The sequence below is a fragment of the Sylvia atricapilla genome, chromosome 2 (genome assembly GCF_009819655.1).
Source record: "Sylvia atricapilla isolate bSylAtr1 chromosome 2, bSylAtr1.pri, whole genome shotgun sequence".
Classification (NCBI taxonomy): Eukaryota; Metazoa; Chordata; class Aves; order Passeriformes; family Sylviidae; genus Sylvia; species Sylvia atricapilla.
This window is the reverse complement of record NC_089141.1, coordinates 46,625,021-46,646,370: the sequence shown is the minus strand read 5'-3', so window position 1 is coordinate 46,646,370 and position 21,350 is coordinate 46,625,021. Positions and strand designations below refer to the sequence as shown.

General features: G+C 40.9%; 1 protein-coding gene and 1 long non-coding RNA gene across 2 annotated transcripts in view; one reads left to right on the top strand and one right to left on the bottom strand.

The window, feature by feature from the left end:
• The first annotated feature begins 641 nt into the window (after positions 1–641).
• The window catches only part of KATNAL1 (katanin catalytic subunit A1 like 1), a 33,131-nt gene continuing 12,422 nt past the window's right edge, over positions 642–21,350 (top strand). The window contains 7 exon segments of the mRNA XM_066313137.1: positions 642–750; positions 3,007–3,182; positions 10,476–10,636; positions 12,509–12,677; positions 19,254–19,356; positions 19,359–19,377; positions 19,875–19,980. Coding sequence (XP_066169234.1) covers positions 3,021–3,182; positions 10,476–10,636; positions 12,509–12,677; positions 19,254–19,356; positions 19,359–19,377; positions 19,875–19,980 — 720 coding nt within the window. The 5' untranslated portion in view covers positions 642–750; positions 3,007–3,020.
• Positions 12,571–18,594, bottom strand: LOC136357666 (uncharacterized). Its single transcript, XR_010742929.1, has 3 exons — positions 18,397–18,594; positions 16,524–16,655; positions 12,571–12,657 (listed from the first exon to the last, which is right to left on the bottom strand). It is a non-coding gene; the product is annotated as an uncharacterized lncRNA (long non-coding RNA).

Here is a 21,350-nt window from a genome sequence, read left to right as displayed (position 1 = left end):
ATGGACTTATTGTTTTGATTTGCTTGGTTATTCTGAAGTAACCCTGCCTTCACTAGTGGTGCATAAGGAGGCTTGTAGTTTGTTTAAACCATTTTTAGCATTAGTTTTAAATAGCAGTAGAGGTCTCAGAGAACTGCCTGGGATTCCAGGAAAGCACTGATTTAGGACTGAGGCCTACAGCTGCTGTTTCAAATATGGCTCAGGTAAATGGGTGACATAGTATTCACCTTTTCAAGCTATATGACCTGCTTTGGTGTCCAGGGTAAGTGATAAATAAAAACCGAAGTGCCTGAATCCACAAGACAGATCCAGGGCTTTTGTCAGCTTAGCTCTGGAGGTATTGACCGCTCAGTAGGTGCATAGGTCTACATCCACCAGCCTCCCTCCATGCTCCAAGTTTCAGTGCCTGTCAATGCTTTAAAAGCTCTCCAATGTGACACACCAGGCATCAAGCTCATGCTTAAGCTTTGGCATCACCAGCATGAGGCTAGAAGCCCCCAGACTCTTGGTAGCTGGAGGAAATGGTAGAGTCTTGTTTGGTTGATCCTGTGATTTTAAAACCATGTAAATTTTTCTGTGTCCTGCTTCTCAGCTTCCTTGTCTAACCACTGTCTGAAGAGGGCACATGTTTTCATGCTCCTATGACTTGCGTCCTGCCTGTGGGTTGACCCAACTTCATCACAGACAGAGTTGAGGAGGTTGTCTCCTCTGGTGAGCTGGGGACTCTTCTGGAATTAAGGGAAGTTGGATGTGAGTATCAGCCCTCTTAAGGCAAAAGGGAGTTAAATGTCCCCAGAGGGTGAGAACTAGCTGTAATAAGGAGGCACGAGAGATTGTAAAGCAAGTATGTGTTCTGTTTAATGGATTTCTAGGAATTGAATTTGGCAGTTCCTTAAAAGTGTTTATTTATTTTGCTCTCTTTCACTACGTATGGGGAAAACCTCCAGAGATTTGAGGAATGATTTTTTCACGGCGACAGGCTGGTTGTGAAGCAGATCCTGACTAGGATATGTTTGAAGACAGGTCAATGGATTCTGCCCCAGATGGTGTTCTGTTCATTTATTCGTTGACTCATGAGATCTGAATGGGTTATAACCTATTTTCAGTTCCTACCATTTTGTCTATTTCCGGTGCAATCTGAGTGACATCACTTTTTTAACCTATTGGTTATGATCTCCTGTATTTAAAAATTAAATGGTCTTAGTTGCCACCGGTCTAGCTCTCGGTAATGATGTATCCTTGCCTATGTCAGGAAACAAAATTAGGGTCGTCACCCTTTCCACCTTAGATTTTCTCCTGCCCAGTAGTTTACAACAGCCAGCGCGAATGCTGTGCAAGCTGAAATGTGCAGCACAGCATGAGGACAAGTAAAGCCCCGGTGAGTCCTGCTGTGCTTGGTGGAGTGTCAGCTGTGGGGTATGCTCTTGCTATCAAAGTCATCAGCCAAATGCAAGCTGTGTGACCTGTGGGTTTAAGTGAGGGTGGCAGGTTTCCATGGCTTTGTTGCAGGGAGCAGGGGTGATGAGGTAGTGGAGCAGACCTGGTGTGCAGCTGTAGGCAGCAGTTAGGATCAGTGTGGCACCTTTGGGAGGTGCAGCATGTGTTTGTTCAGAGCAGAGTGAATGTCATATGGATGTCTGTTTAAATTGTCAGGGGTTTGAATTTTGCTAAGTATGTGGGAATACAGAGGCATAAGGCACATCCTCCTTAATGCATCTTGCTCTTGTCTTGTCTGTTTATAAAACCTATTACCAGTTTTATAACCCACTAGGATGTAAAAGGTTGCTTCTCCCTGCTCTGGCTTCTGTCTGCTACCACCTGTTCCTTCTGTGTGCTCTTCTGTAGCACGGGCTGTTTTCCTCAGCTGTGTAGCCTCAACTGTGTTTGCATCCCTCCTTCCTGGTTTCTTCTTCACCTCCTTGGTCTTCCCAAACCCTTGATGCAACTAGTAGACCACCCTCCAGAGCTGACCTCCTCCCTCTTTCTCAGTGCAACTCTGCATTGCGTAGCTCTGAATTGCAATTTTTTATTTTTCATTTCCAGGGGTTTATATCTGGGTGAATGTCAGGGACCCCACACATACTGAGTTAGAGTACAAGGGAAAGGAACTGATGTGCTTTTTCTGTGGGGAGGACCTAAATTTTGGGTCGCATGCGATTCAGATAAAAAGGCAGGCACTGCTTCAATTTTGAACCTTAAATACAAACCTAAGTGTACAACACAGCTTAAGTCTGAGTGTCTGTGTTCTTGCTTTCTTGAATGGTTACTGGGAAAAGCTGGGCTATGGGTTTGCCTTAAAGTCATGCTGCAATTTGAGGACTAGGAGAAGGTTGTACTTTGGGAATCACTGTTCTAAGGAATGTTAAGTTTGGATTGCTAACACTGCCATAAATCCCAAAGTGACATGTTAAATTTAATGAAAAAATTCAAGTCAGCATGTGGATGTTGGAGTACTTTGGAAGAATATTTAAACAGAATGAGGCTCTCAACTTCATCTATAGTAGAGCAGTCATTCAACCATATCATAATCTCATTAGGGTGAGGGCTCTTGAAAGTGTGAAGTGCAGACATCCCTGATGCTGGTTGGCACATTTAGGCATGTATGTAATACAACAGTATAAAAGCAATTTAATGCCTCGTGTGATTTGTGATTCATGGCTGATGGCTGCTAATACATTGTGGTGATCTACAAATTAAAGTTTCGTTTGTTAGGTTCAGTGTGGGCAGGGCATTTAATTTTCTTGCATTAATTTATCAGGATTGGGGCCAAAGGCAGCAAAGAAGTTGTGTTTTTTTATCACTATAAAAGAGTTACGATTCGTGATCTGAAACCTTAGGCTAGTAAAGAGATACCAGACACAAATTTGTAGAAGAGCAGGACTAGATGGGAACAGTGTTGGAAAGACAGAATTCAGCTATGGAGAACTAGCAAAACTAAAGTGTCACTGTCTGAATTATTCTGCAGCACATAAAATTTATTTTTCTGGTAATTCTGTTCTCTTCTAGATTTCTGAGTGAAGATGAATTTAGCAGAGATTTGTGATAATGCCAAAAAAGGAAGAGAATATGCACTCCTTGGGAATTATGACTCTTCTATGGTATATTACCAGGGTGTCATCCAGCAAATCCAGAGACACTGCCAGTCAATCAGAGATCCAGCAATTAAGGGCAAATGGCAACAGGTAGGGTGAAATAACATTGCCCATATTCTATTACTTGATATTTGAAAACCACACTGTACCTCCCAAACCTTATAAGATGTAGAGGACTTAGATTTCAGTGATGTTGTACAATGTTTTGTTGATAGTCCTGGGAAAATAATTTCGCGGTGTGTTCAAAAGGAATGCTCTTGTTCTAATTGAATCAATTCTTTTGTTGTTTTTCGCTTAGGATGTCAATTCCTGGTCTGTTTGTGTGTGCATACTGTATGTGATTGTATACTTTGAAACACTGAAGACTTCCTTTTCCCCTTGTGTCTTCTGTCCATCTAATGTCTACTAAACTAAACTGTGAACGGGTGGGTTAGCATCACTAGAACGGTTGTCTCAGTAGTAGTTAACTATAAGACCATAGTGTACAAATTTGGATCAGGTTTCTAAAAATGCAAATCATACTCTTAGCCTGAGTCTTGCACACATTCTCTCTGCTAAACAAAGTACTGCTGAAGCCATGGGAGTAATCTGCAGATTAAATGTAAGAACCTTCAAGGACATCTATTTATTACTTTCAGTATTTAGTCTTCCTTAAATGTCCCTTAATGGGACATTTTTTGGTCCCATTTTTCATGGTACAAAATGTGTTCCATAAACATAAAAAAGAGGAAAACCATATAAAGATGTTTTCTGGAATAAAGAATTAGTGCTTCATAAATACTATGTTTTGAAAGAATAACATAGTTCCTATAAAGATACAATTTGCAGTAGGTAGCTAAAGAGATTATTTCAGCAAGTGTTTTTCTAATATCCTATGTTTAAATGATATAATTTAAAAACAGAAACAAATTTTTATTGCAGCAGATGTTGTTTATGGGTTTGTGTTTGATTGAAACTTCAGACACTAACATAGAGTATTTTGTGTACTGATAAGTACAACAGTGTTAACAATCACTTTGTAGTACATATTCATAGGTGTTTATCACAGGACTATAGAAGTCTGTTTATGAAGAGCTTGTCTGAAAAGCATGTGCATGTACATCCAGCAGAGATAGTTTTCCTGGTAATGTAGTAGGCTGGATGTTGCATAGGAGATGTTCACATTCAAGTACTTGTATTCAAGCTTTTTCCCACCCAGGACATGCTGATACAATGTGTTTATGCCCTAGTACGTGTCCCTAGTTCCTGCCAAACTCCTAGCTAATGGGAAGGTAAAGCGTGAGGATTTCCTCATTCTGAAGCTGAACCATGGCATTGTCTTCACATCTAGTATTTAGTGTTTCCTCTGATGACATTGATTCTTCCAATAAACTTTCAACAGCTCGTGTTGTGAAGGTCACTCAAGTCGTGTGTTATTGTGTGTTGTTTGAACTGCTTCAGAGAAGCCTGTGCATCATGGAATGTGTGCTGCACACTGGAGACACACCTCAAGTACAAAAAGACCATTAACACAATTTCCAGGATTTATTCTCTGGGGAAGGCAGCTAGCTCTCTAGCAGAGGATTTGGAGTTGGCACCTTCTCAGAAATTATCCCCTTTAGGCAAAAAAAGAATGGTCCCTAACCATGTCACGTAAATGCTTTAGAGATCTGTCCTAAATAAGATCTGCAGCAGGTGGGGTAGCGTCTGTCACACTGTGCACTTATGTTATTTCTGAAAGTTCCCAACACAGTAGTGGCAGATGAGCTTTGTCAGAATACTACTTTGCTGCTACAGGTGCTAGGCTCAGAGAGAAACAGTAAAAAGTAAGAAGTGTGACTGAAAAAAAAATAAAAATGAAGGGCTTCATACCTTGGTTGCCTTCTCATTTGTTTCTGGGAACAAAATGATACAGCCCAAGAGCAAACGATGCAGACCTGGAACTACTAGCTTTTCTGTACCAGAACTTGCATGTTTTGGTGAGACCTGAGAGATGGACCTGCTTTCTAAATAAAGCACTCTTTATAAATAATCGTGCTTTCTCACTCCTTGAGACAGACTAAGAGGGAGTCTGATGATGTGGATGTTAGCACTACTTTCCAGCTCCAGCAGTAGCTACATCCAAACTGTCAGTCACAGTCAAGGAGCTGTCTTGACTGACAACCTGTTCTGAAAAAATTTAACTGAGAAGTTGGATCATGAGTTACATTCATTCACAGTATTAAAGCAATATCTAGATATTAATTTTAGATCTTTTTCACTAAAGAGTTATGCTATACACATTATATACATGTAGCAAATTTCAGGTCCAACCCACTTGGTACCAGTAATGTGCAGAAGCAAAAGATTCCCATACCAGTGTGGTTCTTGCAAGAGGCTTGAGAAGCAAAGCAACCCTTAGGTCAGGGTTAAGTAGATTAATGCAGTTGATTTTTATCTGAAATTCTGTCTCCTCAAGCATATGGAACTAGCCTGTTCTTCAGCTTCCATCATCTGAGGAATCTAGAGAGGATAATACCACTGGTACCTTTTGGAGGTGGAGTTTAGCAATCACAAACACTGTGTGGGTAGAGCTTTTACTCTTGAATGCCCATGTAGGTAAGTGCTCAAAGAACAAGACTGTTACTTAAACCGGTTCTTCTCTGGGATCTATGTCTGCATACATATTCACAATCTTGAACCTTGTGAAAGATTCCTGGTTTGCTGAGTGTCAGTATGAAGCATCCCCTTCCTTTCTGTATGTTTATGTGCAGCTCACTAACAGTTTTTTTTTCTTTTCTGTCTTGGTTTTGCGCTAGGTTTTGTCCTACTGGTACTTCTGGGCAGTGAACCAAGTTTCATGTTCCTTGTAAAGCAAAGTGTTCATTTGAGGAACATCTCAAAGAATGGTTCCAGCTGGGCTGTGCAGCTGACCAACTTACATCTCTTATATGTGCCATTGTTTTCCTGTTTGCTCACTTCTCAACGGTGGTGCTCCATCCTGAATATGTATCTGATGCTGATGGATCTGTTTGTTGCCTTGTGTACGACAGAGGATTTTCCCTGTAGTTTATTGAGCAATGTCAAAGCCCAGGTGAACCAGAAGTAGTTGGGATTGGGTCAGATTACCAAATGCTCTTAATCTACCTCTTGTCATGTAGGTGTCATTTTTTTCAATTTTTTACAAGCTGGTCTGGACAGAATGATGTTTATGCAAATATTTTTGGGCTGTATTTCATGTCACACGAGACAGCTTCAGCTTTGCAAGTGGCCATCTAGATTATGAGGATTCCTCTTGCTTGGAGCTGATGGTTAGGATGAGGAGGAATATGAACATATTAACATCTTTCCCTGGGGAACAACTGACTGGCTCAGTTACAGATGATACAATACTGCTTCTGGGAAGTCAAAATCAGTGCTAACCAGGGAAGAAGGATTTTGTTCCTAGTGTGGCCACCCTGCAGAACTGAAACAGGGCAAAAGGATCCACCAAAGCAGAGAGTGTGACAGCATAAGGATTCGTCTGACTTCATGGAAAAATCACAGCCATTGATCATCTCTTGGTTTGTTTTGGGAATATCAGGGTGACCTGCTTTTGAGACCCATTCTTGTTTGCATCCAGGGAGTTCTCAGCTTGCACTTGGGTTGCCTGAGTGTAGCTCAGTTGTATCTTCACTCCTAGACCTCCTGAGTTCATTTAAAAAGAAAAGGTTACTTTGTTGTGCTTTGATGTTTGGCTGATGGGTAGGCAATATGCAGGTAAATGCAGGCGGGATTGGAAAGATTCAAAATCAGAAGTACTCATCCTTACCAAACTAAAAGGTAAGTTTAGTCTCATGACCACTACTGTGAACTCTACTTGTGTTGACATTCTCTCTGTTTATTCTGAGAGAGTTCTTGGCTGTTGCAGTGTTTTTTACTAGACATCTGGCTTGTAGGAACGAGCTGCTTCAGTGACAGTTCAGCAGCTGCAGAATGACAGCAGAGCGTGCCCCCGGGAGATAGTACTGGCTTACGACAAGGCCAGCGGCTGTCAAGCAAAACCTGCTGCGTGTTAGAACCATGTGCCCTGAGTTGCACAAGAGCTGAGAGCATAGGGGCCTCTGCTGGAGCTCAGGCTGGAGTTCAGTGATTCCCTGAGTGCTTGGAGCAGCCAGCAAGGCACCCTAACTGATTATGGTCAGTGGTGCAGGTGATTAGGTGCACTGTATGCCTGCTTAAAGGGTAAAGGGTGAATTCTTCCTGTATTATTTCAAACACATTTTGGTCAGTCTATGCTTTGTTGTTTTTTGCTCCATGCCTGTTTCATTAACATTTAGTAGGTTACATCATGATTAATTAAGAAACATTCTGTGGTAACTCATGAATAGATGTCATATAGGAGCTATACCTTCATCCCTGGGATCAGACAGCGTTGCACAGTATCTGCTTTGGATATGGTTTAGGGACTTTTTATTTTCACTTTTTAAAAGATCGAGCTTGTTGAATAGCTAACTATTTAACAATAATATAATAATTGCAGTAATAATTACAATAATAATAATAAGTAATGTAGGTAGTAATAATCAGGTTTGGAAATCACTTAGAGATAAACTTGATCAGTTTTTCTTCAGCAAAAAGATCCTACACATATTTGTATTTACCAATGTACAAATACCCACACTTATTACAATGGGTACAGAAGTACAAGCTCTAGCATAGCAAATAGAAGCTGGTGATGGAAAAGGTATACTGGTTGCTAGATTATGAAATACAGAGGACTCCCTGAAATGAGTTTTTTTAGCTACTAGTAAGAATGAGTGAACCTATTCTTGTGCACTTGTTTATACCATATGATAGGATGTGTTTTCTGCTTGATACTGGAAATTCCTGTGGTTGGCATGTCAAAACAAAGCTGTGGGCCGTCCCGTGGGCTGAAAGGTTTTTTATTGGGCCTTCCAACATCACCCAGTGCCCACGATGCTGCTTCTGTGGAGGAGGTGATGTGGCTGGTAGGGGTGGCTCTGTACCAGAGCCTGGATCTGGGGACCAGGCAGCTTCACGTGGTAGGTGAATCCAGCTAACATCCTGCCGTGCCTAGAGATTCTTCCCTCCATTTGCACCAGCTTGTCTCCCTCCTCTGCCCTCTGTCATTTTTTTTTCCTGGGATTTACCTGATCACAGGATGGTGTGCATATACAGAACCCAGAAGTGCCCTTTATTTTCCTTTTCCCCTCCTAGGCTATTTTTTTTTCCATTTTACCAACCTGTCTTACTGTATTGAGATGCCAGAATTGAATCCAGAAGCAGGGGCAGAGTGTGGTTGGGAGAAAAGCGAAGGGAGTTTTTTCTGTTTGGCAGTGGTGAGCTGCTAACTTGGCGCACTATCTCTTGAAGCTGCTTAAACATAAGACTTAACTTAAGCTTTCTTCAGGCTCACTAAAACCTGAGCTGGAGCCTCCTGAGGGTTCTGGCACATAAGGTGTGTATGATGGGGGACAAAAAGACTGGGTGAGTTTAAACTTGTGATTTTTCCATTTGCAGCCATAGGTTGCTTCAGGGTGGCAGTGATCACTGAAAGACACAGCTCAGTCAACTTCATAATTGTGGCACAGCCTTTTTTTGGCCCATGTCTGAGTTGTTTCTCAACTGCAGGGAAGTCTTTCTGCACATCTTTCATCTGAGTCAGTTTCTTTAAGGCCTCTAGGAGTTTATGGCTGGTTTTCCTTTGTGGTCCACATGTTGAGGATTCCTTGTTGGTTGATTTGCCATGTATTGACTGAGAAATAGGGTATGTATTTCAGAGTTTGGTCTGCTCAGGTCTGGCTAAGAGATGGCTGGCAGACGTTAGTCTTCTTTTAACTTCCAAAGCATCAAATGGTCACTTTCCCTCAGTTTTCAGATACCATATTCTTGCTGATCCACTGAGGTGAATGACAGTACACTGGCTGTTAGTGCTAGAAAGCTGTTTTCCACCAATTTCTCTGCATGTGTTGGAAGGCTGATAGAAGGAATCCTGTCAGTACTCTCGGAGCCTGGAGTAGGAAGTGGCTGCCTCTTGTGGTGTGGTGCCCTGGAGGATTTATGCTGTATCATTCCTTTGTATCTCACAGCGGCTGCTTGGCTGGATATATTTTTGGACAGTAGGGATGTGTGTAAAGACAGTTTGAAGGAACCAAGTTAGTAATCAATCACATTTTTAACTCAGCTGGAGGCTCTCACACTGAGGAGTGTGTCCACTGATTGTCTGATGAAAAAGCAAAGAGAGCAAAGCAGGGCAGGAATAATCTTGCCTGAGCTGGATGTCTTGTGTGTTTGGAAAGATAGAGTTACCCTATCTGGAATGAGCAAGAAGGCTGCTTTGCCCTGTGAAATGATCAAGATCTTCTCATACTTAAAGCTCTTTTTGTACAGGTGTTCGTAAAGCTTCTGGTAAAGTAAATGCAATGTTTCAAGATCTGTGTAGGGCTTTGCGGATTTGCTCTTCTCTTTCCCTCTGTCCATACCAGTATCTTGCTGATGACAGTCACATATATTAATAAAGTCATGGTGGAAACTCTCAAGCTGGAAGGAACGCATAAGGATCATTGAGTTCAACTCCCTGCTCCTACCTAAAACTAAACCATAAGAGCATTGTCTAGACACTCCTTGAACTCTGGCAGACTTGGTTCAAGGACTACTTTACTGGGGAGCATGTTCCAGTGACTGACCACCCTCTCAGTGAAGAACCTAATGTCCAGTCTGAACTTTCCCTGATGCAGCTTTATTCCATCTCTTGTGTCCTATGTCTGGTTCCCAGGAGAGGAGATCAGCAGCTCCCTCTCCACTGTCCACCTTGAGAAAATTGTAGACCACTGTGAGGTCACTCCTCAGCCTTTTTTTTCTCCAAGCTGAACAAGCCAAGTGACAGTCAAGTGCTCCTCATAAGTCCTGCCCTTGCCCTTTCACCATCTTCGTTTCTCTCCTTTGGACACACTTTAATGTTGTGCTCCTCACAGAGTTCATTTTGTGATATTATATTTTAATGATTTGGCTGGTTTATAACTAGGACATTAGAGACTGTAATCATAGATCTTTCATGCCAGAATAGTAGCAAATTACTATAGATCTGCCAACAACACCCTTACTAGTATGAGAGTATGTGTGAATACATGCCAACATGCACACATAAATCCAACCATCAGCACATGTTACAGAAGAGTGATCACTGCGTTAGCAATTGTGTCTGGTTGGGACATTAACAACCAGGAAAGTGAGCTCAACAGAGATTCAATTGTTTATGCTGCTGTTAGTAAAGGTCTGATAGGTCTGGGGTTTGTGAATAGGGAGACTTGTGAGTCCCTCCCTTTGAGGTTAGTGTATGTTTTGAGGTACTTTCTATGTTTGTTTGGTTCTTTATGAAGTTTGAAATGTAACAATTTTTAAATAACTTACATATTTCTCAAGGTCCGACAAGAATTAGTTGAAGAATATGAACAAGTTAAAAGCATCGTCAACACTTTAGAGAGTTTTAAAATGGACAGACCTCCAGATATCTCTGTATCCTGTCTAGATGAGCCTTTCAGAGATCCAGCTGTTTGGCCTCCTCCTGTTCCAGCTGAACACAGGTAAGGAGAGACTCAGGCAGAATGGTTGGAATAAAGGTGGGTCATCATAATTTTATATTAGTTTCTGAATACTTTTTTAACATGAAAATCACATTTAATTTACACATTTATTACATTTAACTTAGTCACTTGTAACAAAAAGTAAATCTAATTCATTGAGAAAAAAGTATTTGAACTACAGTCAGATTTATTTCTGACATTCTAAAGAGAGTCACTCCTTTATTCTGGTAGGAGTAACTAAGTGCCTGGAACTACAATCTGCTGCAGAGGTAAGTGAGCTTTTGGTGACAGCTGATGTTCTCATGTGCAAGGAGAAAACTTTTCCATTTTAGTTTATTTGAGCAAAAGAATTATTTGATGACTGAGGAGTCTGTAAGGAGCTGTAACTGAAGGATCTTGAAGGACATGGTGGTTAGAAATCACTCCCTAGCTACAGATAGTTCAACCTGTATTTAATCCATTGGTTGGTTTAATTGCTAAACATGTTCTGTTACACATGGTATATCTCTTCTGTAGCCATATTTAAGGTACTTCTGTTAGCGAATAGATTTCTTAAAATAGATGCTTGTGCATTTTCTGAAATCCCTATTTTCAACCTAACAGACCTGGTTGGAAACAGATTCAGTTTACAGATCGAAAAATAACGTTTATCATGCCAATATTTTTCTAAATAAGAGCACAGAATTTTAACGTGTATACTCACATAAGCAAAAGAAGCAAAGTAAAATGAGAGATCTTGGGTAATGGAAAGAAATGCCAAGTTTATTTATAACTTTCTGTGCTTTATGATTATCAAAAAGATCTTTGCTTTTCAAAAAATAGACCCCTAAATGTAAAGTTCAAGATTTCTTTATTTATTTTTTCTTGTATTTTCCTTGGTGGTAAACCCCAATAGTTCATCTGCTTCTTTAAGCTGAAATTTAAATCTTGTGCAAATAAGTAAGGAAATTAGGCACTGTTCTATGCTGTTAAGTTTGAAGAAAATGCATGAAAAGCAAAATGTTGCCATTGTATCCAGCAATGTGTTTAGGAATGTACTCAATTTAAAGCATATTCCAGGAAAATGTTTTTGGGGTTAACAAATTCTGAGTTACTCAAAACAAGATTCAGTACAAGATTCAATAGTGGAACGCTTATCAAATTTGGGTGATTCTTGGCTGTTTATTTATTAAAATACTAACTTATTTTAGTTCTGTATTTCAAATTCAATCCCTAGAGAAAAATGACAATGACACCTTGTCTTACAACTGAATTCTTTCTGCTCATTCTACTGCTGAGTACTCTTTGACTTTGTGGGTGATGTGCACAAATTATGGTTGCAGTTCGGCTCTGTTTGTTTTTGCTTTCAAGGCAATTTTTATGTTTTGACATTTTCACACAGGGGAATGAAGTCAGAGGTAGGCGGATTGTTTAAAATCTCTCTCTTTTGTTTTGGGGCCTGTCAAAGCTTTTAGCCACCTTTTTTTTATTTCTCTATTTTAAATTTTTTATTTTACCAGGAATGTCATCTGTTTGTGTAGAATTTATCCATGTGAATGTAGCTTAAGATAATCTCCTAGTTTGGAGTCAGAGGAGTGTTCAACTTGAAGACTTTTACTAAATTATTTCCTCTTTTGTTACATGGGTGTTGGTTTGTTGTTAGGGATTCAGATCTGACAGTGTTGTTAATTTTTTCTTTTGTGTTTTTTCTTCTTACTTTGAGTATCAGATAGAACCAGAAATATAGTTTTGGATTTGCAAATATAGGGAAATAAGGCTTAGGGTCTTGGCAGCTTTAGTAATAACATACTAGGCAATTAGAATCGTTCCTTCTTAATGTTGCTCTTTTTCTCACTGTTTTTAGCATGTTTTTGTTGTGGTTGCTGTTGTTAGGGCTCCACCTCAGATAAAACGTCCCAACCGAGATGGAAAATCTTTGAAGAAAGATTCCCCAGGACTTCAGCCCCGTGGGCCTGTGGGCAGAGCACACGTGGTGTCCAAGGGGGAGAAATCTTCAGGCAGCCGTGAAAGGGAGCCTAGATCTAGAGGAAGAGATGACAAGGTAAGAAGTGGGAAAGAACTTGGCAGGGAGGTGTTGTGATGCAGCAGGTGGCAAAGGGAAGCAATCTTAGTCATTTAGTACAGATGATAAAAAGTCACAATAATCCTGTGTGGGAAAACTTAGTGCTTTCTTTTTCCCTATGAACAAAGCATGTATCATGGTGATATTTATTAATAATTAAACCAAATTAAGAAATTTTCTGTCATATTTGCTCTGTCTTGGTGTAAGATTTTTTTGAGGGAGGGAAGCATAGTGTCTTGTTGCTGAGGGTTTCTTATTCTTTGAGTGAAGACCATGGGCTTGTCTCTAATCTTGAAGTGTCATTCAGACATAACGAGCATGTCCTCCTTTCCCCCATGTTTGGTGGGCTTTTTCTTTAAAGGAATCCAATACAGAGCTTTTGTAAAAATATCAATGTAAAAAGTGCAAAAGTGAGACCAGTGCCCTTCCCTAGACTTGAAGCATTGTGAATGAAGTTCCACAGTACCACTGCCTCTGCCATTGCATAATGTAATTTAGGCATGCCTAGGAGTTCAAAACAGTTCCATAAATGCACTGATGATAGGTAAATCTGTGCCAAATTATTTGAAGTTACATTATTGAAAATGATATGAGGGAGAAGTATTAAAAGCAAACTCTAAGCAACTTTCATTTCCTCTGGCTTATGAAAGGGGTTTTGTATTTATTATAGCGTTTAGAAAGAAGATTCTTGGAACTGTTTTGTTTTAAAAGTAAAAGCAATGAATTAAGCTAGACGAATTTGGAGATACTTTCTTCTGAAGATCCATGAAAAAGAAGCATGCTGAAGTGAAAGAAAAGGAGAAACAGGGATTCGCTACAAAGTAGTGATGTCAAAACCAGGACTGTTTCATGGCTGGAAAAAATGTCAGTGTGCAAATCACTGTTTCTGAGACACTTGTGTTTTTAAATTTAACTGTGGAGTTAGTTCCAGGAACCCAAGGACTCTGTGGTTTAACTGTAGAACTGAGATTGTACTGAAGTGACATTACTTTCCTGACAGACAAAGACACAAGACATGCCTTCCTATGGGGACACACTTATTGTACAGACCTTGAGAGATGAGTAAGAAAATATTTAGGCCAGTTTTCTTCCAAAATTTGGTTCGTTCCTTTGTGACCTTTCTGTTGCCCTTCTGACAGCTTAGGAATAGCTCAAAGATACGCTTTTTCCATCATAAATTGTTTTTTATATACAGGGAAATTATTAAGTAATCCTAGCCCTTATTACCATCAGAAGGTAGGGCCAGGCACATTTTCAGCAGTGTTACTGAGTGACTGTACAGATCAAGCATTTTAGAAATCTCTCTACCCTGAATCAGTAAGATTTAAAATAACAAGTGTGCCTCCTGCAAGCTATAAAAATCTCATGAAGATCTTTGAAATTATTGAAAGTTTTGCCAGCTACATGGGGAATTGGAGTCGTGGTGTGTGACAGGTTCACCAGATGTGCTTGTGTAAGGCAGCCTTCAAAGTCTTAGCTCTAATGAGGGTGAACTCTGCTCTCCAAGCTTTCCGGTGATGAGCATTATAGGGCTTTACTATAAGGAGCCTACAACAACATGACTTGTATTACTTGTCTCTGAGAATGTGATTAGCAATACTACTGCTGTGAGGTGCAGGAAAAGTCATGAAGGTGTTCCATTTAATATGGTACATTTTAAACACTGCTCTTATCTGAATAAATTGGTCACTAGGTGGCAGAAGGAAAATATGTCTACTCCTCAAAAAATTCCAGTACATGGCTCTTATATTCCCCTTTGTCTAGCTCCTTGGTGGTTATTCTAGTTCCTTTGTCTGGGGTATGTGACTGAAAATCAACACAGGTTACAAATTTCATGTGCTATATAATGGTTCTTGTAAGGGATCCATGATTTGCCTTTGAGAAAGATTTTGAATGAAAGAAGAAAGAGCCAGGTGTGGGAAGTGAAGTTAATGCAACTTCCTATATTTTGCACACAGGCATGAAGATAGGTTTACCTTTTAGTTTTATCCTTTCTTAGTTTACAAGTATTTTTTCTTCAGGTTCTGAGTTTGAGACATCACGCAGCTTTCCTCTGTAGCCTGGTATGTCGAATCAAATAGATTTGATAATTTATCATGTTTATTTAAAAATAATAGGCAAACCTGAAGCTTTAAATTAAGTGACTGGGTATCTTTTCTCCAACTAAATGTTTCAGCTCTGTAGGTTTTGGGTTTAGGTGCTAGGATAGGACTGCTTAGAACATGTAATGAACTATCCATTTCCTAAGATGCTGACTGCAGTGTAATAGGTTGCAAGCTGTCCTGATTATAATACCACAATGTCATGCATATTTTTTTCAAGGTAAATGTAAGTATAGTAGGAAAATTTTAGAAATGTCTGCCTCACTTGAAACAAATGCCTTCTTTCACTGTTTCTCCTGTCTAGATCACAACATCTTTTCATTCTGACAGTAACCATCTTGGGATAAGTAATTTTAACCTGACTGTGCCAATAAAATTACCTTTTTTAGTGCTGTATAAAATAATTTTGAACTAAACCCACCAGATTGTGTCTATCCACTAAATCCTTAGCTGTCCTTTTTCTTTTCTCTAAAATATTGCTTTCAAGGTTTTTTTTTTTTTTTCTTAGTACCACTGGAAATGATTAGGCTTGTTCTCTGGTACCTTCTGCAGGAGCATTATCAAGAGTTTTAGCTTCTGTCTCATAGTTCAATTTAAAGAGGCAGCTTGAATGCTACCAGTATGTCTTTTAGAAATTGCATAATACTAATCTAAGCACTAGAACACTTTTTTTAGGAGTACTCTTCAGATTATTTTAGACTGTCAGTGGATAAGGACAGTAAATACTATGAAGGATATGAAACAGCCAAGGGCTGCACAGCCATATCAGTGAATAATAACATCAGTGAAGGTATGACTTAAAAAATTAAATTATTTTTGATTGATTATCCTCCTGTGCATCACCAACTATGACATGAGATGAGATAGTGGCATTTAAGTGAAAGCACAGACCTCCATGCCCTGGGACTGGAAGGCTGCATAATCTCCATCTGAAAATGCTAAAAGAACTGGTAGGTGAAATTGCAGGGCTGGGAGCACATTTTTATGGTAAAATTTACTTAGTCTGATGCTGTCTCATGTGAATGGTGAGTCGTGTTGACAATGCCTCTATTGAGAGGGGAAATGAAAAGTGATCTAGGCAACTGGAGTTGTTAATTTTTAATTTGTTTTTCAACAGATTTAGAGTAGATGAAAAGCTAAAGACTTGGAACTGGCTGAAAAGTGGAATAGAGTGGAATGTGGTTTCTTAAGCAAAGGTGTTGCCTCTGCCAGGACTTTCTTTAGAGGTCTAGTTAATGTCGTATAGAAAAATTAATCTACCCGGATACCACATGGGAAGCAATTTGTTAATTGTGTAGTGTAGAGGAATTGTAAAGTGGATTACGCAGCAAGGGGAAAGTAAACAAGCAGTACTGAAAGAAGAATTAGCAGTCAACTGGCAAATAATTTTGACTCTTGTTTTGTATTTAAATTAATATTTTTTGTGCCAATTTAACTTGGCTCAAAAAAGAGTTGTGCACTAACTGAATTTGTTCATGACACCAAGTTGGGAAGCACAATCACCAGAAGAGGCAAATGTGGCTTTTGCACAGGAAGAATTGGATGACTCTGTTGGAGTCATGGAGATGGGATAATGTTCAGTGGTGCAGAGCAGCAGGCTGTGTTCTTGGAAACTATGGCAAGAATTTCTGCTAGAAGCTGGGAGCTTAGCAGTAGAGGAGCAGATGGATTTGGATGTATCAGCAAAAACCGGATCAGGCTGAACTTCCATTTGGCGCATTACCTTTTCCTGGTGGTGATGGGAAGGGCTGGCTGCCGGGCGAGGCACAGTCAGGTGCCACCTTCAGCTTTGGCAGTGAGGGGTGGGAATGCATGTGGCAGTTGTTATCTGGCATTTGTATGCAGTGGGAAGAACCTTCAGGAAAGCAAGATGTCTTCAGAGTCCAGTTCTGGTCATTACAACCCAGGGTCATTCCATGAGATTAATCTGCTGAGGTTGCCTTAAAGGGGGCAGTATGATAATGCTATGGACATGAATGTAAACAAAATCCCAGTAAACAAATTCCCAGATTGTTGAGTGTCACCAGCAGAGCGAAGAGATAGCTGTGACATAACAGGAGGATCTGGTGAGAAAACAGCTGGAGTATTTTGTGTACAACCATGCTCATGAAAGATAGGTTAATGTTAGAAGGGAGAGAGAAAAAAAAAAAAAAAAAAACGTTGCTGAAGTGAATGGGTAATTATGTTCAGTTTATCTTCCAAAACGAGACTTGCTTGCTTTGGTAAATGAAGGGAGAGCACAAGCCTGATGCAAGTGTATCAGTGTGATGGACGCACCGAGGAGCGAACTGCTGAAATTAATGCAGAAACTTAGTGCAAGAGTAGAAATAACATCAATTTTGGAAACAAGGGTTTTGTTCCAGTGTGCTTTGTTATTCCTACCTGATGGAAAGGACAGCTGATTTCTAAATGTTTAAGACAGATATTGCTTGCCTGAAATTATGAGATGGGATTGCCAAGGGTGGGAGTAGTCTTTTGCAGCCCCATATAATTATCTGTTGGCATACCTTCTTAGAGAGAAGCCATCACAGCAACTTTATATAAAGCTGTTTTGTGAAAGTAATATCTGAAGAGATGACTGGAAAAATTATGCTTACTCCTGCTGCCTAGTTTCAGGTGACATTTCTTAAAAATCATCATTTCTAGTCTATGCTCACATATCTGTTGACTGAGAATTGCAGGTTGGACCAATTTGGGACCAGCATTAGTAATCTTATTACTTGTGAAATCTACAACTACTTTAAGTCTTGGTTTAATTCCCGAACTGGAGGGGGAAAAAAAAAAAAAGAAAAAAAAAAAAAGAATAATTTAGTGTCACTACAGTGACAGCCGAGGTGATGCTGAGAGCACGTCTGCCCGCTGGCCGCCCTTCTCCATCGTTCCGCTGGTGAGACGTGCTGCAGGGGCAGGAGAACCAGCGGTCCCTGGCATAGCACGTCCCGCGGGATCGGGGCCGGGATCGGGGCCGTGCTGCCGCCCCGCGGCCGCCCCAGGGCTGCCGGCACCTCCCTCCCTCCCTCCCGCCTCGGTTCCTGTTCGTGCGCTGCGCCGCGGGCCGTGCGCGCTCTGCCGCCGCTCGGCGCCTCCCGGGGCTCCTCCGCCTGCTGCCGCCAGCCGCCCTCCTGCTCCTGCTCTTCAGGTCCTGTCTGAGCTCGGGTTCGCTCAGGAAAAATACAAAACCCAACCGCAACAGGACAAACCAATTGTTCTGTGATGTACAGGGAAATTTCTCTGCTAGGAAGGCCAGTCCATTGCAGAGCAAGAGGAGTATGTAACAGACAGCAAATGCCTTTCATTTCATTGTCCGCCCTCGCCCCCCCAATGGTTACATTTGGATTCCATTTTGTTTCTCCTGAAATCTTTTAAACTCCACAGGCTGTCTTTCGCCGTTTCCTTTTTACACCACACCACTACATTTTTTACATCAGCTTTTGCTTAAACACAACTCTGAGCTTCGTTTCCATTGCAAAAAGCTGAGCTAGGAGTACTAAACAACACGAGTTCGCTTGGAAGCAAGCAATAAAAGTAGTGGGGATAAACTACTCCTCCACAAGCTGTCGTGGGCAAGCGGCAACTGGGAGGGGTGTAATCGCTACCTTTTTGTTTTTCCACTAAGAGGTTATTTGTGTGTCTCCAGCTGCCTCTCAACCCGCCTTCGTCTAGGATGCTTTTGTCCAGCCAGCTGGGATTCTTTAACTTGCTGCTGATAGTGTTTAGAAGCTGAGTTAAGAGTCCTAAAGTAGCTCCCTACTCAGCCCTCTCCGTTAAACCAGCGCAGCTGCTTTTCAGGCACCCTGAATGCCGGGAGGGGAAGCGATTTCCTTCAGAATGGAGAGAGGAGGAGCGTGAGCCCTGATGCTTCGAAGGGAAAATGTTACTTCACCCCGTAAGATGAACGGCACGGTGGAAGTATTAACCAGAATCTCTGGGCCATTTGGGGCAGAGGCAGAATGTGGCTTGGTCACTGGTGTAGCTTTGGTGTGCAGCAGGAATTACTGTAGTCAAGAAGCCCGGATGTCTTTGGAGCTTCTTTAGGGCTTTTGGTGCAGCCCTTAAATGAATACAACCTTGTAAAAGCATTTTAATTGTTTATGAAGCTGGCCTGTGAATGAGAGGTGAGACGTAGATGGTTCGTAGTTGAGGAAAGCAGATATTGCTGGGAAGAAAGGCTTTAATGAAACAAGGGGAGACAATCTTGGTTTTCCCCATCAGACAGTGCATGTGACAGCTTCCCTGTTCCTTTTTGGTGATGATAGTGTCAGATGTTTACTTTTGACAGGTGGAGTGGCAAGTGTAGCATCTTCAAAATGCCTTGGGTGCTCTGGTCTTCAGCTAGGCAGTGAGTCGTGACACAGCCGTGTTTGTGAGGCTTCCAGCATTTGTGCCTTTGGTTGGCCAGGAAGTGTGTCAGTTGTGTAATATTCTTATGAGACTCTATGATTTTCACTTCTAGGGAAAGAAAATACCCCAGGAATTTGCTGATGGGGAAATTCCAAAATTTGATGGAGCAGGTTACGACAAAGACTTGATCGAAGCTCTTGAAAGAGACATTGTATCAAGAATCCAAGCATTCATTGGTATGACGATTTTCTCAATTCAAGTTTTGCTAGTGTGGAAAGGAGAGAAATTACCCATCTTCAAACTCCTAAAATAGGGAGGCAACAACATAATCTTCTATAGATAGGCGAAAATGAGATAATTTGCTTTAACTGTTTATTATTTGATTAAAGTTAAGCTTTTGTTGCTAATTGATATTATGTGCAGTACATCTGTTACAGGTACTGCTGAAATGAACATACACTCCTGAGATCTTTAAAGGTACTGCTTTGGTGTTTACAATGTCCAAAACAATTTTTAATTAAGCAGCTCTGGGTAACTTGAGTTGAAAATAATTTTTTCCCTGTCTTCCAAAAGTGGATTTCATTTTAGGTCACAGTATGGTAGGAGTGCTCTCATGAGGCATATGCTTACATGCTAAAAGAAATGGTACTAAGCAAAAAGCTTTTCTTTTGTATAAAAATAGAAGAAATACAGTTGTATGAGAATCTTATACAAGTTTCTTCATCTTGCACAGGGATGACATAGCAGATTTGGAAGAAGCCAAGAAATTATTAAGAGAAGCTGTTGTTCTGCCAATGTGGATGCCTGATTTTTTCAAAGGGATCAGAAGACCTTGGAAGGTGAGAATTTATGTGGTGTGTTAGTAAATGGCAAGCTGTAGCTATGTGTGTCTCTCTGCTCTAAAGTGTGGATGCCTGTAGCAAAGGCTAAAAAGGTAAATGGGAAAGATTGTGAATTTGTTTATTAAATCCTCTCATAATGATTCATGTAAAAGGCACTGAAAGAAACAGCTGGAAGTGTATCTGGCCCTTAGAGTAAACAGTATTTTCTGTTTATTTACTCACTTATAGCTTGTTGATATTGTAATACTTTCTATATGCCAACTTGTAGATGTGAGCAAACGGATTATATCAACCGAAGCAAAAATGCTTAGGCATAATAGACAGCTCTATGTAGGCTTATGGTGTCCAGTTGTCATCACTTCCCAGAAGAAAACGGTCCTTAGACTGGTTTTTTCCAAATGTTTGGGGGCCAGTCTGGTGACTTTGCTTTGCAGTTACACTTGCAGCAGGGCATAATTGAAGCTGGAGTGAGAAATTCAGAGTAGGAGGAGTTGCCAGCAGGGCAGCAGGAAGGATATAGGACTGAACGAGGTTGATCAACAGTGAGCCCAATCTGGGCCGTGCTTAGAGCTAAGAAGGAAGAGGAGGGAGGAGTTCGGCAAGCATTTCTGTAAACAGCAAACAAAATTATTTTTCTTCTGATGTGATGGATTGGATAGATTGACGCTTGTTTGGGGAGTAACTAGTCACAACACCAGGCCTTTTTGGTTACTGAGAAGCATTGCTGGGGAACAGAGACTGTTGCAAATAGTCTGTTATTCTGAGTGTGGAAGGCAGTGGCATGTGTAGGGAATGCTGTGTACATGAGTAGTTTCCTGTTTAGCACGCTGGTTCAGCAGTGTGTGTCAGATCTTGCTCTACTAACACTCGTTCTGTCTTTTCCTGATTGGTCCTCGTGCTTCCTTGGCTTATGCTTAGGTCAGACCCAGCAGGAACTGGGAGCTGCTGCTTGAGAGCTGTTCACAGAGGTTTTAATGAGTTGCAGGGAGGGAGCCCAAACATAGTCAGTGCAAACCTAGCCCTAGGCTGTCAGGCCTTTGGAGTTAGAGTGCTCGTGGTCCATACCAGTGGCCTTGTGGTTTACTTTAGGGTTAACTGAGCTATCATCTTGGGCAGAGCCTACATGTTGGGGGTTACACATGCAAGGTGAGATTTTAGTGTATTTTGGACAGCTGAATCTCTTTTCTTCTTGGCTTAGAGGAAGCTGATCCATACTCTTATTATGGGGGCCCCATCTGTCTAGTGTTCAAAATCTTCTAATGGAGTAAGAATCTGCTCTGCTTTTTTTTCACCTGTTAGCATGCATAGAGGATGTAATGGCATCTGTCTTTTAGGCAGGTATCTCAGCAGACTGCAGGAAATGTGAA